The sequence below is a fragment of the Pangasianodon hypophthalmus genome, chromosome 5, assembly GCF_027358585.1.
Source record: "Pangasianodon hypophthalmus isolate fPanHyp1 chromosome 5, fPanHyp1.pri, whole genome shotgun sequence".
Taxonomy (NCBI): Eukaryota; Metazoa; Chordata; class Actinopteri; order Siluriformes; family Pangasiidae; genus Pangasianodon; species Pangasianodon hypophthalmus.
In genome coordinates this window covers 11,720,705-11,736,092 of record NC_069714.1, presented here as the reverse complement: position 1 = coordinate 11,736,092, position 15,388 = coordinate 11,720,705, and the positions used below count along the sequence as shown (strand labels likewise).

The 15,388-nt window shown below is 41.4% G+C and overlaps 1 protein-coding gene across 2 annotated transcripts in view; it reads right to left on the bottom strand.

Moving 5' to 3' along the window:
• Nucleotides 1–672: 672 nt before the first annotated feature.
• xpo4 (exportin 4) overlaps nucleotides 673–15,388 on the bottom strand; it is a 30,914-nt gene continuing 16,198 nt past the window's right edge. Inside the window, exons 1-17 of one of the 2 annotated variants that reach the window (XM_053234394.1) lie at nucleotides 12,122–12,546; nucleotides 11,784–11,941; nucleotides 10,488–10,662; nucleotides 10,096–10,272; nucleotides 9,758–9,900; nucleotides 9,294–9,439; nucleotides 8,962–9,139; nucleotides 6,681–6,840; nucleotides 6,337–6,506; nucleotides 5,625–5,799; nucleotides 5,063–5,356; nucleotides 4,366–4,546; nucleotides 4,114–4,232; nucleotides 3,304–3,434; nucleotides 2,811–2,928; nucleotides 2,630–2,722; nucleotides 673–2,427 (exon numbers count right to left, since the gene is read on the bottom strand). In XM_053234394.1, the coding sequence (XP_053090369.1) occupies nucleotides 2,230–2,427; nucleotides 2,630–2,722; nucleotides 2,811–2,928; nucleotides 3,304–3,434; nucleotides 4,114–4,232; nucleotides 4,366–4,546; nucleotides 5,063–5,356; nucleotides 5,625–5,799; nucleotides 6,337–6,506; nucleotides 6,681–6,840; nucleotides 8,962–9,139; nucleotides 9,294–9,439; nucleotides 9,758–9,900; nucleotides 10,096–10,272; nucleotides 10,488–10,662; nucleotides 11,784–11,941; nucleotides 12,122–12,340 (2,835 nt within the window). In that variant the 5' untranslated portion in view covers nucleotides 12,341–12,546 and the 3' untranslated portion in view covers nucleotides 673–2,229. Of the gene's footprint in view, nucleotides 2,428–2,629; nucleotides 2,723–2,810; nucleotides 2,929–3,303; nucleotides 3,435–4,113; nucleotides 4,233–4,365; nucleotides 4,547–5,062; nucleotides 5,357–5,624; nucleotides 5,800–6,336; nucleotides 6,507–6,680; nucleotides 6,841–8,961; nucleotides 9,140–9,293; nucleotides 9,440–9,757; nucleotides 9,901–10,095; nucleotides 10,273–10,487; nucleotides 10,663–11,783; nucleotides 11,942–12,121; nucleotides 12,547–15,388 lie in introns of those variants that run through there. The other variant, XM_053234393.1, reaches the window with a different exon arrangement.

Below are 15,388 nucleotides of genomic sequence, written 5' to 3'. Positions count from 1 at the left end.
ACTTTAAACATTGTTGCAGACCAAGTACACCCCTTCATGGCAACAGTATTCCCTAATGGCAGTGACCTCTTTCAGCAGGATAATGTGCCCTGCAACACTACAAAAATTGTTCAGGAATGGTTTGAGGAACATGACAAAGAGTTCAGGGTGTTGACTTGGCCTCCAAATTTCCCAGATCTCAATCCGATCAAGCATCTGAGGGTTGTGCTGGACAAACAAGTCTGATCCATGGAGGCCCCACCTAGCAACTTACAGGACTTAAATGCTCTGCTGCTAACATCTTGGTGCCAGATACCACAGCACACCTTCAGAGGTCAGTGGAGTCCATGCCTTGACAGGTCAGAGCTGTTCTGGTGGCACAAGGGGGACCTACACAATATTAGGCAGGTGTTTTAATGTTATGGCTGATTGGTGTATGTTTCATGTAAAACTTTCCTGAATTCTTCATTAAGCTGATGAACCGTGATTAATTTCCTATCCCTATCAAAAAAAAAAAAAACTTTTCCAAGGAATAATAAAACCTGTCATATTCCAGAACACACATGTATACATGGCATTATCATTAAATACTTAAAAGAACAGGGAACAACCTGAAAAGAAAAGTTAAGTAGAATGACCCTGTCTTATGAGCGTGCCATGATGACCATGAAAAAAAAAAGTACACACACACTGTACATTTATATAATAAGTTTATGTACATTTTACAATACATTTCAGGCATTCCAAAAGAGAAAGTAACAGGATTAGTGCTCTAAACAAATGGAAACAAATGAGTCTTTCTTTAAAAAAAAAATCTTTTTGGTATTTTATTGCTATAGCAATGGTTTGGATGTTTGTGTGCTAGTTTGTGTTGCACCATGAGGTTATAAGAGTAAAAAAATAAAAGTAAATGGCATACATCATTTAATGACCCCATGTATTTGCTGGGAACTTTCATTATCTAGTTTCTTTATAATGACTTTCACAAGAACTGTGATCAATGAGACCTGGCAAAAAACTACAAATCGGTCTTAAGCCATTTACCACCAGGTGAAGTCATAAAACGCTTCAATGGCTGTAATCTACAATCTTATAAAATGTCAGTCCCTATTGTTTTTAATCATACATTTGTTTCCTTTTTGAAAATATATGTACACCCTCAATGAACACAAAGAGATTTGGTTTCTCTCCATAACTGCTTCCCACATTTCAGGTTCAGTGAGAAAAGGCTTCTTTAATCATAGCAATGACAATCAGAGCTCATATTTAATTATCTAATAATCTAGATCTTCTAAGGCTTCACTAGATACTCTGCCCGTTGAGGTTCTAGATAATTTCACTCATTTGCAGTGGGGACTGCATCTCAGCCTTTATGCTACTGCTGATGTTTATATGGTTAAACAGAAGCAAGCAGTCCCACACACTTGGACATGCAGCTCCATTTGGACACTCAAAGCTTTTAATACCAAGCCTCCGGCCACATGAATGCATTGTGGAGTTGGAAGATGATGGTCTTGAATATCAACACATCGGCACCATATCTCAAAAATTCAATATTTGCTTGGACATACGGAAAGTGACTCTTATTGTTACTAATAAGGGTTTAGGTATGTTTATGGTCTCAGCAAATCTGCAGTCTTATTTCCTTGCTGGTGGTTGCTTGTTTGTGTGGATGTACTTTAAATAAATGAGCAAATTTATCTAGAGCCTTACAGAAAAGGGACTGATAACTAGACAAACCAAACCAATCCTATCAGAGCCAACACCCTCAGTGATGAGAGCATGGGCTCTGCAGTAAGACACAGTTCTACCCATTGCTGTAGAGACAGCTGGATCCGAGACATGAAAAAGGCACTCAAGGAGAGGCATTAAGTGAGTGTACGTCTAGAGGGGGGAGGAGAATTTGCCCCCAACTCATTATATGTCCCATCTGACAACCTCTCACTGGCAAATTAGCCATTGATCAGCTTGGACTGAGATGAATGTGATGAGTTTTTCCCTCGCTGCTTTTCCCAACTTCCATCCTCTGCTTCTGCAGGTTTGCTGGCCACAACGGAGAGAATGAGAGCAACATTTCAAATGACCTCAGACACATCAATGCTCCTCTCCATCAGCACAGATCTGCTACGATTGTCCAGAGTTTGTCATGGCAGAGAGAACATCAGAAGAAAAGCTTTTCTTTCAATGGTAGAGAGTCAGGTGGAAATGAGGAAGCATCCAGAACAATGAAGAGGATGCTGGAGACAGTGGTTATTTGACACATAGCAACCCTCCGACGTTGGCCACAAACTCCTCCAGGCTCTTGAGGAAGGCCACTTTCTGCTTTCGATCCATCGTTGGTGGTGTGCTACTGGCTGTGAGCGTGTTGAAGGCGTCGGCGAGGCGCTGGTAAATCACAGCATCTCTCTGACTGGAGAGCAGAGTCTCCACCAGCTCGGAGTACTCCGTCTGACACACACACACACACACACACACACACACACACACACACACACACACACACACACACAGAGCTTCTAAATGATACCAATATTATCTAGTCATGACATTGGAGTGCTTTAACTACGTGACTACATCCTGATAATTAACGCTAGTCCCAATGCTATGTACTAATATTTCAATCAGATCTTTAATAAACAGCAATACTTACCTGATGCAGGCACACAAGTGTATAGAGAGCTTCTCCAGCTGCCACAGTCATTTCAGTGTTGTGCTTCTGTAGTACCAGCATATCAAACACCAGCTGGAAAAGGACAGACAGACAGACAGAATGTCAGCTATAACAAATAAAATGTAAAGAGATTAAAGGTGGTCATCATCATGACGCTGACCTTGAGGAAATGTCGAGTAGCAATAAATAAAGGGGTGTCTTTCTCCTGTGTTTTGGCACACTGCTCCGCCAATGGGGACAGAGATTCCAGACACAACTGACTAATCTCTGAGCTCATTCTGCACAACGTAGGTCAAGGTGAAAGCGTGACCATGATTTCATGACAGCATCATCAATTATTATCTAGTTAAATACAATAATACATAGAGGCGACAAGCATACACCATCTGCTACTGCTGCTGTCTGAAGATACACAAAGATAACATACATGTACAATATAATACTAAACAAAGGGCTCTCATTGGTACCCGTTGGTCAGGAATGCTTGCCGTTTTCCACTGAGAATAACCAGCACTCTGAAATAATGCAGTGGCAGGCATTATGGGAGACATGTGACCACAAAGAGAGGCCACTACCAGAGAAAAATGACCATAAGCAGAAAAAAAAAAAACATAAGTATAACAGATCTACACACTGAAGCAGTGAAAGGATACGAGGTCATGCCCAACTCAAGAGAGAACATTAAGCTCTTGAAGAGCTCCTCTGGCAGCTGAGGGATCTTCTCAGGAAAAATCTCACAGATGAATGTGATGAGCTTATAGTACTGGTTACATAAAGATGGGAACTACAAAAAGGAGAGAGGTTTTAATACAGTCTCTACAGTACAAGCTTACAATACTAATTAAAACTAGAACAGCGGTTCTTAACCTTTTGGCAAGTGCGACCCACTTTTAAGAATGACACTGTTTTGCGAACGAGAAGTTTTTTTCAATGCCATGTCACTTAGTTCTCGGTATTCGGCGTGCACAGATATCCAAAAATCCTCCAGTGGCTTCTCTGGGAACCTCTGCTTCAAGGCCATTGCTGTTGCCATGTCAACCAGTGACTCTTCCAATTCAGTTGCCATTCCTGTCAATGATATCTCTGTAAAGGGGTTTCTAATCCACTCCTCTGTTACAGACAGGGCTTGATTTTCAGGGAAATACTCATGGATTTGCATCTGCAAGTCATTTAGGTGAGCCCTGATATCCGGCCGCAAGTTGGCTTTTGACACGGTACTCTCGTTCAGAAAATCATACAGTAACAGGAAAGCATCAAAGTCATCATTGACCAAGCAAGTTCACCATAATATCAGAAAGAGTGACATGTTTTTACCGTGAAGTCCTGCTTTCAGATCATTAATCGCTAATCAGATCACTACCACTTTGCGACCCCCCCACAGGTTAAGAACCACTGGACTAGAACAATGTAGTCATGTGAACCATGGGTTTCAGAATATGATATTAATCTAATATAAGCCTCACCTTTAGAAGGTCCTGAGACATGAGGGGCAGTACAATGTTGACCCCAAACAGCACCACATCAGCCGCTGACACTGTGCGACCAGCTCCTGAACTCTGCTCTTGCCCTCGAAACACCTCATCTGGTTTACAAACACAGCCATGTCACACATTCAAACATGTCTATAACAGTTATCAAATTAAAAGTAAGAAATGATCAAACTAATTTTTCCGTTGAGAGACTGAGGATGCCTAACCCAGCCTGAGTGCTCTTACCCGTGTCACTAAAGTCTATAAACTCTTTGGAAAGCAGGTTGGTGAGGAGCTCCATGATGAGCAGCAGGTCCTGGTATTGGTCTTCCTCTGCTGCCACATCAAGTCTCTTACGACCCAGGTTATTCTTTGAGTAGACTTGCAGCAGTGTCAGACACACCTCATACAGCTTCATAGACTTAGTCTGCAGGAAAAACAAAGATTCCTTTATAGAAACTGCTTACTTACAAACACCAATATGACTTCTAATTACTGTATATATGTGTGGCAGTCTGGGAAATCCTGGGAAAACCAGACTGACCCTTAAAGTCAGTCTGGCTAAAGATGTCTAAAACCTTGTTTGCTAAGTGTAATTTCCTCACACAGTGAATGTCACACTTGGTTGTTGTACAAGTTGTTGTAGTTACGTGCCATAGCAAAAGCCTAATCTAAGCCTAATATTTAATGTGTGATCAGATACCGACTGTCAAAATGTCTGATGCTCCTGTGCCACAGTCTGGAATCTTTAAATGCAATTTTCTCTCTTTCCACTTTATTTAAGACTATTTCTTGTTGAAATGCACACAAAAAAAAGAGAAATGTATTTAAGTTAAGGAAAGGATGCAGTTTTAAGAACTACACATAATAAAAAAGGTCACAATTTCATGATGTGCAGGGTTTTCCCAGGTCACCATAAACCTCATAACACCCTTTAACTCACCTCTCCCAGGTAGCAGATTTGCTTATGGGCCACCTCAACAAACACCTCAATAATGAGGTTGACTGTTTCTGGCGAATTCTGGTAGACCTCCATTAGGCCAATGCAGCTAGACAGGAAGTCCATAAGAAAGCTGAAAAGAGAGGCAACATTGTCTATCTGAGTAGCCTCTGCAATGCCACACAGGGCTTCCAGAGTGGCCACAATCTCCTGCTTCACTGCCTCCTCCTGGCAGATCTGAGCAAAGTTTTCCTGGTTAATAAGGTTCAGGAAGCGTTGCTGGAGTGGATGAAGCACCTAGAAGACAGAAAGGAGACAAAGTGAAAAAGTTGTACTAGCTGGCATAGATTCTACCCAATGACAGGAAACAAATCCATACATATTTCTGCTCTGCAGGGACACCATACTAACTAAACAAGTAATTCCTTTGTTGTTTTGCTCAATCACAGTAGGCACTAATTTCAATCTGCATACTGCCTATCAGTACTAAACACTACTATACCAAAAGATCCACTGTCACATATTACATAATAAACCTAAACAGACAAAGCAAAAGTGCACTGACCTCCGCCCAGTACTGTTGTTTAGTATCAGAGTCCATGTGTGCAAATCCTCCGAGGACCAGCGCCTTCATCAGCGTGCGCTGGATTGGGCTTGACAGCAGGTGCAGCGGAGGACTGCGGCTGGCAAACTGCTTGGCCAGACTCCACCAGTTCTCACATTGCACCACGATGTTTGCTCTGTTGAACAGAGTGGGACACGACGTAAAGGCTTGATGAAATTAAATGAAAATATCATGCAGCGGATGACAAGATCCAGAGCTAATTTATTGAATTTCGGCATCTGAAAACTAGTGCTGGATGCTGGAAACATAAACTAGTTTCCAGCATCATTTTAATCACAAAATTATTGTAATTTAAAAACGAACAACCAGCTACATTATTTTGTTCATGGTAAATCAAAGCACACTAACATTTTGGTCTTTAATGTCCTTATAGTCTGTGCATTCTGGGGTAAACAGTATGTTCTTAGCCCCTCAGATGCCTCTAGATGACTCCAGATTCAGTATATGAAGGAGTAAATGGAGGAAGAAACACAAAAAAGAAGAGAGGAGTACTGATATTCACCTAATACTTTATTACTCGTTACTTTCTTAAGAGCACTACTATTATTTGACCAACAGGTGGTGCAAACAAACAGAAATTGCACACAACTGAATCCGTAGATATCTCAGAGATTAGTTCCCACTTCATCCTCACATGAATATTCACACATACCTCTCTCTCTTTTCCACAAGAGTGACTAATAGTTCCACTGTGTCATTTGCCAGGTCAGGCTCAGAGCTCCACACAGAGAGGTTATTTATCACCTTCTCCAGCAGGTACCCCACAATCCACTGAGCCCCCTCAGTGTCAGCCCCAAATGCTGTGCTTAGGGGCATACTGATCTAAAGGAAGGAAGTGAAAGAAAGGGAAAACGATACAGTACAACAAGGGGAAAAATGTTCAGTAAAAATGTCAAGACTTGGTGTCAGATTCACCGTCTTTACACAATTACTAGCATCTCAAAACAATTAAGATCAGTGAATCCCAGTTTTCTATAGAGAACATTCGGAGCTCACCTGACCATACAGCTTCTCATCTACTAGTAGGTAGGTTTTGGCCCAGCGCCTCAGAAACCACACAATGTCTTTACCCATCTGAGGGCTCAACAGTTCTGTTAGACTTGCCCGTGTCGCCCGAGACTCCACCTCTGATGTCCTCAATACTGCTGATAACAATCTGAGAAATGAGAAATGACATACACAGCTCTTATTAAATCTTACAACCTGATATTTTTATGACAATCAGAGGTAGGATTAATGTTTAGGTCAGAACACTTTTTCTAATATTTGGTGATGTTCTTCTCACATTCCTTCTGCTGTCAACAAAACATCTATTCAGAGGAAAAAAACTCCAGTCTTTGTGGTCCACATCATTTTTTTTCCTCTCCAGTCACAAACAACTAAACAACCAACACAAGGAATCATCTCTACTTGTCTACCTATCATGCTGCCCTAACATTTAGGCATTCTAGCCTAGGCAGCACATGTGTATGTGTGTTGGGGTGTGGCTTTGGAAAACACTAAAGAGTGGGGTTGCATTTGTTTGTCTTTTGCGCTTCAAAACCGCTAATTCAGCTAACTTGTGCCAAACCTGCTGACTAACTTTAATACAGACAACAGTGGCTTGAATTGTTCATCCCGACACAAACCACTGCTTGCAAACAGTACAGACCACTGTTAACTCTTGATGAACGCAGAAGTTCTGTCATTAATGATCTCAAGTTGCCCAGCGAACAATGATACTAATTCCATGTCATTATAACACCTGTCGAACATTATCATGCAGGATGAAAGTAGCAGTGTTCCCATGGAAGTACTAAGCAAAGACATCTGGGAACAGTGGTCCTAAATACAAAGAATCTTGATGAAACTCGGATGTAACGACAGAGCCAAATCTCCGATTCATTCATCCAACCTTCAGGAGTGATTTTCAGCTCAAAGGTGCTTTATGAATACGAGCTGCAGAAACTCATGTAGAAAGAAGGAGAAGATAATGCAAAAGAATTCAAAATCTAAAAAGCACAGTGACGCTTTTGTTCCACCTCCAGTGGAAAGAACAGAAGGATACGTAAGAAACGGCTTACTGCAGATTAATGACCTGTAAAACAGATATGCCTTCTCTGAAGAGCCAGGGCAGCACAGGCGAATGGTTTACATTGTTTGCAAAAACAAACCCCATTGACATTTCAGAGCTGTGGGGTCAGGACGCTGTTATTAGGAAACTTAATCCTTCAGCCCACTGTCTTTCCAAATCCTCCATCCCACCCGAGTCACCAACCTACTGTCTTTCCAAATCCTTTACCCCTATGCTATTCTCTCTTACCATCCCCCAAAGCTCTCCTACTGCTGAACCCATCATGAACCCATCAACACAGCATCCTTTCAATTCCTCAGCCCTGACCTCCATTCTCTCTCATTTTTCCCCATCACTGACAGAAAGGTCTGTAGATAAAGTCTCAAGACCCTATCAGAATACAGAACACAGCCCACAACAAATTAGACCTCAACTCTAGTTGCTCACTTGCTATTTGAACATGATTTACCTTTGAACTAATACAAGCAAGTACAGTTATGTCTGACATGATTATATTTTCCTTCTATTAAATGGACTAGAGACCTTTTAAAAACTAGAAACAGGTCAGACAATTTAAAATCAGATTTGTTTAATGTCAACACACCCCTTTCTACCCTTTAGTCACCTCAAACCCCCTCTGCTCTCCATTCATAAACTTCCCCTATTCCCCTCTCTCAGCACTGCACCTGTCCTGGCTCTAATTGAATAATGCGTGCGGCGTGGTATTAGAGACTCGGCTGGCGCCAGGGCCAGGCTGCTACTCGCGTGGCCATTCTGTCTGGCACATGGCCAAGACATTCCCCACTAGGCAATAAAACTGCTGCTACCAGGGCAGATCAGACACTATGTGCTGCACCACCCCTGTACACACAGGAACCATTTCCTGCTGCTAAATTCTGCATGTTTTACTGACCACTGCTGCAGGCCAAGTGAAGGGTCCGCTGTACAACAGCTGATCACTAGAGGCTCTGCCTAGCATGGAAATAGCATTCATATGACATGACACAGAGTTAAGCTGATAATCATGCACCCATTGCACTTAGGTCACATCACAGTATGGATACTTAAGCTCTGCATATATAAATCCCATGGAGTCATCAGGTTAGCCTGCTCTCTAAAGCCATCTGAAAAACAAAGTGTATGAGGCCTCTGCCTTTAGTTTTCATCCACAGTTCTGAATCGCTCATGTTAACCAAGCGCACCCCTGGATCTCGATCTCTTTACCTGATTACGGAGTCTGTCCTGTTGCAGCCCGGGATGGAGGAGGCTTTCTCCCCAGGCGAGCCGAGGATCTGCAGTGTGGTATTGATATCCACCTCAGTGGAGTGTTTTATAGAGAACTCCATCACCTCCGTGGGGATCATCGGCGTCTCCCCCTGAGGGTCATCAGCTAAGAGGTAGCCTGTCACAACCCAAAGAAAACATAACTGAATATCATGGCTTGCCCTTTTCTGTAATGTTGAGCACTGTTAGAGCTTAGAAACAGAAAAGACTTATTTGATATTTTTGACAGAGTAAAGACATTCTAATTTCACTCTTTTCTGTTTGAGACAGACCTGAGACTAATATGAGCCAGTGAATGTCTTCGTAGAGGTCATCTAAAACTTTCCGGTCCACCAAGTCTGGCTCTGACGAGGCCATGAGGTGCTGTTGGTGTCTCTGGAGCTGTCCATGTAGCCGTGTAACTCTGTCTTCCAATAAGCTAATAATAAGATACAAATCACTGGTTAATATGAATTTCTATAGTTTCAAGTTTATTTGTCATGTGCACAAAATGTCAGGGACAGTTGTATATTGAAATGCTTGTTGTGAGGCTCAGGTACTCTATAGCTTGTAATTAAAAAAAATATACATAAGAAGATAAGGGGGAAGGAGAAAAAGAAAAATGGGGAAGAGATTATTTGGAAATACTATAAACATACATATATACACAAATTATGCAAAATATATTAGGGAACTGGAATTTCTTCTGAATTTCTTTAGTACTCAATAAAGATGAAGTGTGAGCATGTGCTCTTACCTTGTAAGTAGAGGGATGCAGTGCTCTGCTGCAATGCGCCCTAACATGCCGATACTTGCTAACTGATCTGAAAACAGTTCTCTGTCATCCTCCTGCAATTCATTTATCTCCTCCTCGTCATGAGATGCAACACCATTTGCAGTCTACACAAAAAGACAAAGATGACTAAAAGGGTCACAACTGCCAGTTTATATTACAAGTTCTGAAAAAAAGCACTACCAATTTGTAGAAGAAAGGACAGTATGAGAAAAAGGGAAAGTGTAAAACATCTAACAGCCAAACAAACGGAAAGATGGTTGAACTAATGCTATGCAGATAGATAGATGTACTGCTCTCACCAGGTTTCTGGTTCCATCAGGTGCTGCAAGGTGACACTGAATGTAGGAGTTAAAGACCTGCACAGCTGGCTGGACAAAGCAGCCACGGGGGAAGTGCTCATCCTCCTGTACCAGCGTGAGCCACGACTCCAACAGCTTATCATATGCTTCCATATAAACCATGTCATCTTTATCCAGCTAAATTAGACAGAAAATATAGCAGGGATGTAGGTTACAGTTAAGTGCATTAAGTGCAGTTTTGAGTATGTGGGAAAAAAATTAACGTAATTTCAAAATCAGCTGATTTTAAAATGATTTCTTTGTATATCTGACACACTAAAAGGAGTTTAATCCTTAAAGTGCATAACGGTTAAACTAATTTAATCAATGTGAAGATAGATTCTAGTACTCACCACCTCTTCAAGGGCGGCGCTACGTCCAAAGGAGCAGGTAAGCAATGTCAGGCAGTTGATGAAGGAGGAGAAGAGCTCACTTGGTAGAGCAGTAAGAACACTCCGGGGAAACGTGGCAATAAGGTTACTGATAATGTTTGAGATTCCCACTGCCTCAGAGTCTTCAATCTCAATCCTGTTCAAACATGTACAAAATAATTAGTATTATACAAAATGATACTCCTGCAAAAAAGCAACATCATGTCAGGAAGTGCAGCAATTAATGCAAATAGCCTGAATTTAGTAAAGAAAAATCAGTGAACCATTAAAAAATTATCAATCATTATTTTTTTTTTAAATGTTAAACCCACAACAAATTTACATCTGACATTGCATAAAGAAGTTTAATTGCATCATTGCATCAGGGTAATTCACGATGTTTCAGAAAGAAACAACTTCCTCAAAGGTCAAAACCAAAGTTACTTAAGTGGAGTAATTGGTTCAGACTAAACAACTGCATAAAAGTCAAGGAAAGTGGTGGAACCTTTTAAAAGATCAAGTGTTAAAAAGCTGTACAAACATCTGTCCTAGAGTGTGAAAGCCTAGAGGAACCTTCAATACTCCACATGAAAAAGCATTACCAGTGCACAATGTGTGGGAATGTTTCAAATCACCAGAACTCCATTCATATTTTTTATTTACTTTCAAGCTTGTAAGTAATGCGTTCAAGCTTGTAGGCAAATGGATTCCATTCAAATCCACACAGCGAACACTACCTGGATTGTCTGAATTCTTCCCCTCAAAAATGCTAGAACACTACTAGAGATCTGCTTCCCTTATGCTCACTACTACAGCTCTAACCCATATCAGATGGATTTAAATTACAAGCAGAACAGTTCAATCACAACGGACCTGCCGCATGGTTTTCCGATGATGCAAGTGGAAAAAAGCTCCAAAAATAGGTGATTATGGAGTGGCAAGTGAAGCAGAGAAGTAGAAGGAAGAATGGAGGAGAAAGACCCTGACTTACTCCACCAACTATAGATCAAATTTCAGGAGCCAATGTGCATGTGCTATGTGCAATAAACCTATCCTTCTGTATTTAGTATAGACCTATAGAAGCTAAAAAGTGAGCACCAAACATCACTTATGACTTTTTTTTCCATCACCTGCCTTTAAATGGTGTCAACATTTCCAACTGCACAACCACAAACAAAAGCACATATTATTTAACATGGATGGACTTTCAGTTGATTCATGCCTTTACACTATAAAGACTTGGTATGATGCATTAGATTCAGTTTAATTCTGACTCACCCATTGATCATGTTAAGTAGCCCCTCCACAAGGTGGGCCAAGTAGGTGACCTGAGCACTCTCATCTGGGAAGATGGGCCCATGCATAGACGCCAGCTGGGCCAGGCACTGCAGGGAATCCTGGGCCATGTCGGAGTCTTCACGAATCTTCCTGTGCACCTGAGAAAACCAGAGAGAGATCAATCAAGTTTTGGATTACATTCAAACAAATTCCTTAAAAAACAAAAAACAAAAAAAACTCACTAGTCACCTAACTCACTAGTCCAAGCTATGAAAGTCAATGTGGCTTGGTGTTTTCTACTATACACTGGGCTACACAAAAACAATCACACAAGACACCTGAATAAGAGAAACATCCTGAAAGCAGCATGAAGTCTTGTGCTTCACCAACAGGCACAGTCCTCTCAGATTAGGAGGCATAATATTAAAGAAGGAGATAAAGTAGAACAATATAAAATGTGAGAGAATGTGTGTGCATGAGAGAGAAAAAGCAAGAGAGCAACAGAGAGCGAGAGAGAAGCGAAAGAAACGGTGAGGGTATATAAACCCTGTAGGCATTCTGCAGCGGGAGGAACTGTAGACTGGCTCACTGGCAGCTGATCAAACACACAGCTGGGGAGCTCACACACAGTCTTTCTGAATTACACAGAAAAGCATCTCTGTCACACAAACACCCACTCCCCCTGCCTCTTTTCTCTGCCTTACTTGAAAAGACAAATCTGTCTTTAATTTTGCAGTCATGCAAAGTAAGAAAAGCCGTCACAAAAGTGAAAGGTAGAGTGCATGAAGAATCGGAAAGACCGCTCACCTATTGAAGCAGAACTCTCCCTCGTCAATCTCCACACAATGCTTAATGTAAAGTCAAATTCAAATCACAGTTCGGAGATGGTTCAAAATAATCAGTCTCTCGACGATTTGTGAGGAGCGAGAGATCCCCGGCCATAGCGGCACCATGGCTAGGAGTGTGTGTTTAGTTCAGTGCCCTGCTCTCCCATACCAGAAGCACATGTGGTTCCACTGCAGAGCGGATGTTTGGCACAAAATCCTCTTCACTTCTTATTGGGTCTCTCTTTTTTTTTCCCCCTCGGCTTAGTTTTTTTTTTTTTCTATCTCAAAGCCTTACGCTGTCTGTCCAAAAAACATTCTGGCAAAGATGCTTCAAGTCAAAAAGAAACAAATTTTCCATGAATATGCATCTCTATGAAACTACAATTCGTTCTGAAGTCCCGTAGTACAAACTACTTCCTATCTTCGCCAGCTGGACAAAAGAGCTTCCAGGAGACCCAATACTGTTAACATGGTGTGGCACTGATCTATCTAATGGACGACTGGACTCTTTTTCCACAGTGTGAAATCATTTGGTGAGCCGATACAGAAGAGAGGGAGGGAGAGAAGGGGAGGAGGTGAATGAGAGGTAGATGAGAGACAAAGCCAGAGAAAAAGATAGGGCTAAATAGAGAGACAGAGCGCAAGGCCAAAGTTACGTGGGCAGTAAAAACAGCTGCGCTTACGAACATCCACACCACGCAAACTATTCCAACTGCCTTGAATCCAACTATAGTTAGACTGACATATATTCATTTAGATGCCTCTTGTCAGACAGAGACAACCATTTTTAGGAGGAAGACAAAGCAGGAGATAACTTCAGTCCATCTCCTGGGCAGACCTTTTGTTCTCAATCAGATCATCACTGCATCGCTGTCTACACAGATCCAGTTACTAAAGCAAAGGGCAACTAATAATCATCATCATTATAGCATCCATCTCAATCAGCTACAACAAAACATGAAACTGCTTAGTCCATAAACGAACCACACATGTGTTCTGAAAGAGGACATGGACTGATCTGATTCCAACATTCCCTGGCTGCATTTAAAAAAAAAATTGCAACCAAATTATAACTGCCATTTGCTAATCACAAGTATGTGTCTGTGTATATGAGGGACAGAGGGTGTATGTGTGTGTAAAAATAAACCTAAACCACAAACAAAAACACTCCTTGCTAGTCTTGGGTTTGAGTAGGAAAATGTTAGTGTAGCCATAGCTTTATTAGGTGTGAAGCGAAGCAAGTGAGTTTATTTTCGGCTGTGCTTCATTCTTTCATCCTGTTGTCTTTTTCCAGGGCACCCGGATCTACATCAAAGAGTCCGTCCCCTTAGATTGGAGACACTCATATCTCTCTGCCTGCCCAAGTAACAGGCCAAGCGGCTTCAGGGTCTGTTAACAGGAGCTCTTCATTCAGGGGTCAGAGTCTAATCCAGCCAGCCGTCCACACTCACCTCTGACCCCTGCAGCGCATGTCCCACCTGCCCCTGTCACAGCTGAGAGTATAACACATAATGTCAGGTATGAGCATAGAAAAACACACCACACACCAGAGGGACAGCTGACTACATTTCAACCCAACAAAAACAATCCCTTGACCCTCTGCGAATAAAACCAAATGCCACACAAGGGTAAAACACCCAGAAGTAAACTGAACGACAGTAGCTGCTTCCGTTAGTCCAAACAGAAACCTCCGTCTGCTCTTAAATTCATCCAGCTGATATAGCTCTTGATATTTCTATTCTCTCACTGAGATTTCATGGCTAGTTGGGGTCTCAGTCCTTTACTATAGATGACAAAGCACAGATGAGATTCAGCAAATTTAAATTTCAGTGAGAAGGCAGAAACTCCACACTACTGAAGAAGGCTGAACACTCTGGGATTTCCCTTGACCCATCTTAATTAATCTGGCAGCATATCCTGCTGGCACTGATGAAGTAAGTATTTGGCAATTGATGGCTCAGGGAGACTATGCATATGTAATGGAAGAAAGGGGAGGAGTATTTGGAAGTCGTGCTCTGAATGATGATGGAAAGATGACGGATTTGTTCCACACATCAGGATCTTTTCGATCAGCCCTGCCTATGCTTTCTACCCCATACAACATCGTGAAACTCTTAAGCTGTCACTTTGTTTCAACCAGCTTGACTGCTCTGGCATCTTCCTCATCATGAGTGGTTTCCTCATTACATTTTTTTTTAACTCAGAGCCAGCTGCATTCTCTCATGAAATACAGGTAATTATTTATTACCCCAGACTGGTGATAAATCACTCTCGTTATATAAAACACATTGCCATTTTACACACTTTTTCAATTAAAAAAAGGAATTGACTATTTTGTCAAATTGTTTTGACGATTAAATGCATAATCACATATTTTATTCACATGTCCATCAGGCTGTTTGTTACTTTAAGGGAGACTAGCAGGAGATTAAAACAGAATTACATTACCTTTTAGGCTATGAATCAATTTCTGCACATGAACGCATTGTATTCACAATGACCATTACCTAGACTGATATTTTACAGTCCCTGCATAAAATGTATATTTGAGAGAAAATTTGTGTTCTGAGACATACAATATTAGTTACTGGAAATTTATTGTACAATACATTCACAGAATGCTGCTGGTGTAAAGTACATACATACTCAAAACATCACCAATACTGTCTTAAGGTTTAACTAGACAACTCATAGATGAAAGCTGATCGAACAATTCAGCTTGCAAGGTCACAAGAGTCTCACCAAGCATTTGCCTAAAATGCATTAATTAGTGCCTCA